The sequence below is a fragment of the Pyrgilauda ruficollis genome, unplaced genomic scaffold (assembly GCF_017590135.1).
Source record: "Pyrgilauda ruficollis isolate IOZ18807 unplaced genomic scaffold, ASM1759013v1 scaffold4365, whole genome shotgun sequence".
In the NCBI taxonomy this organism is placed as follows: Eukaryota; Metazoa; Chordata; class Aves; order Passeriformes; family Passeridae; genus Pyrgilauda; species Pyrgilauda ruficollis.
The window spans coordinates 1-1,263 of NW_024525896.1; the positions used below are offsets into that span (position 1 = coordinate 1).

The 1,263-nt window shown below is 42.5% G+C and overlaps 1 protein-coding gene across 1 annotated transcript; it reads left to right on the forward strand.

Moving 5' to 3' along the window:
* Positions 1–266: 266 nt before the first annotated feature.
* Positions 267–673, forward strand: RPS9 (ribosomal protein S9; the record flags this gene model as incomplete). The annotated part of the gene is made up of 1 exon (XM_041478236.1): positions 267–673. A coding segment is annotated over one exon (396 nt), but the record flags the coding sequence as incomplete, so codon positions are not given.
* Between the last annotated feature and the right edge of the window lie 590 nt (positions 674–1,263).

The window sequence follows — 1,263 nt, forward strand, 5'->3', positions numbered from 1 at the left end:
GCCCCAAAAAAAGCGATTTATCTCCCAGAAATGCCATTTTCCTGCTGAAAACTTCATTTTTACCCCGTAAAAAACCCCAAATTTTGGGATTTTCTGCCCCAAATTTTGTGAAAAACAATGAAAATTTTGGGATTCTCATTCTTATACCATTCCCAGATAATTTCATCTTTTCAGCTTTATTGTTTCTGTTCAAATTGCCCCAAAAAAAGCGATTTATCTCCCAAAAATGCCAATTTCGTGCTGAAAACTAGATTTTTACCCCGTAAAAACCCCCAAATTTTGTGAAAAACTCCCTAAATTTTTCGGATTCTCCTCCCCACACCTTCCCTCCTCAAAAACCTCACAAAATTCCCCCCCAAAAACCCCCAACTTTATCCTCCAAAACCGCGATCTGCTGTCGGACAAAGCGTCGTTTTTCCGCCGTAAAAAACCCGAATTTTGGGGTTTTGACGCGGGGTTTTTTTTGGGGATTTGGGGGCGGCAGGGTGAGGAAGCAGGTGGTGAACATCCCCTCGTTCATCGTGCGCCTGGACTCCCAAAAACACATCGACTTCTCGCTGCGCTCGCCCTACGGCGGAGGAAGACCCGGCCGCGTGAAGAGGAAGAACGCCAAGAAGGGGCAGGGAGGGGCCGGCGGCGCCGAGGATGAGGAGGAGGATTGAGGAGAATTCCCGGAAAAACTGGGAATTCCCGAAATTCTGTGAGTCCGGGAGGGAAGCCAGGGGGTTTGGAGGAGGTGAAAGGGTTAAAAGGGGATTTTTGGAAGGTGTGGAAGGGGTTAAAAGGGGATTTTTGGGTGTAAAAATTGGACCTTTAATGGGTTAAAAGGGGATTTTTGGGTATTGGAATTGGATATTTTAATGGGTTAAAAGTGGATTTTTGGGAGGTGTTGAAAGGGTTAAAATTGGATTTTTTCAGGATTAGAAGTGGATTTTTGGGAGGTGCTGAAAGGGTTAAAATTGGAAATTTGGGAGGTGTTGAAAGGGTTAAAATAGGAATTTTTTGGGAGGTGTAGAAAGGGTTAAAAGTGGAATTTTTGGGTATTGGAATTGGATATTTTAATGGGTTAAAAGTGGGTTTTTGGGAGGTGTTGAAAGGGTTAAAATTGGAAATTTTTTGCGTTAAACTTGGATTTTTGGGGTTAAATTTGGATTTTTTTGGGTTAAATTTGGAGTTTGAGGAGTTTAAAGGAGATTTTTTAATTTTTTTGAGGGTTAAAAGGGGATTTTGGGAGGTGCTGAAAGGGTTAAAAGGGGATTTTTG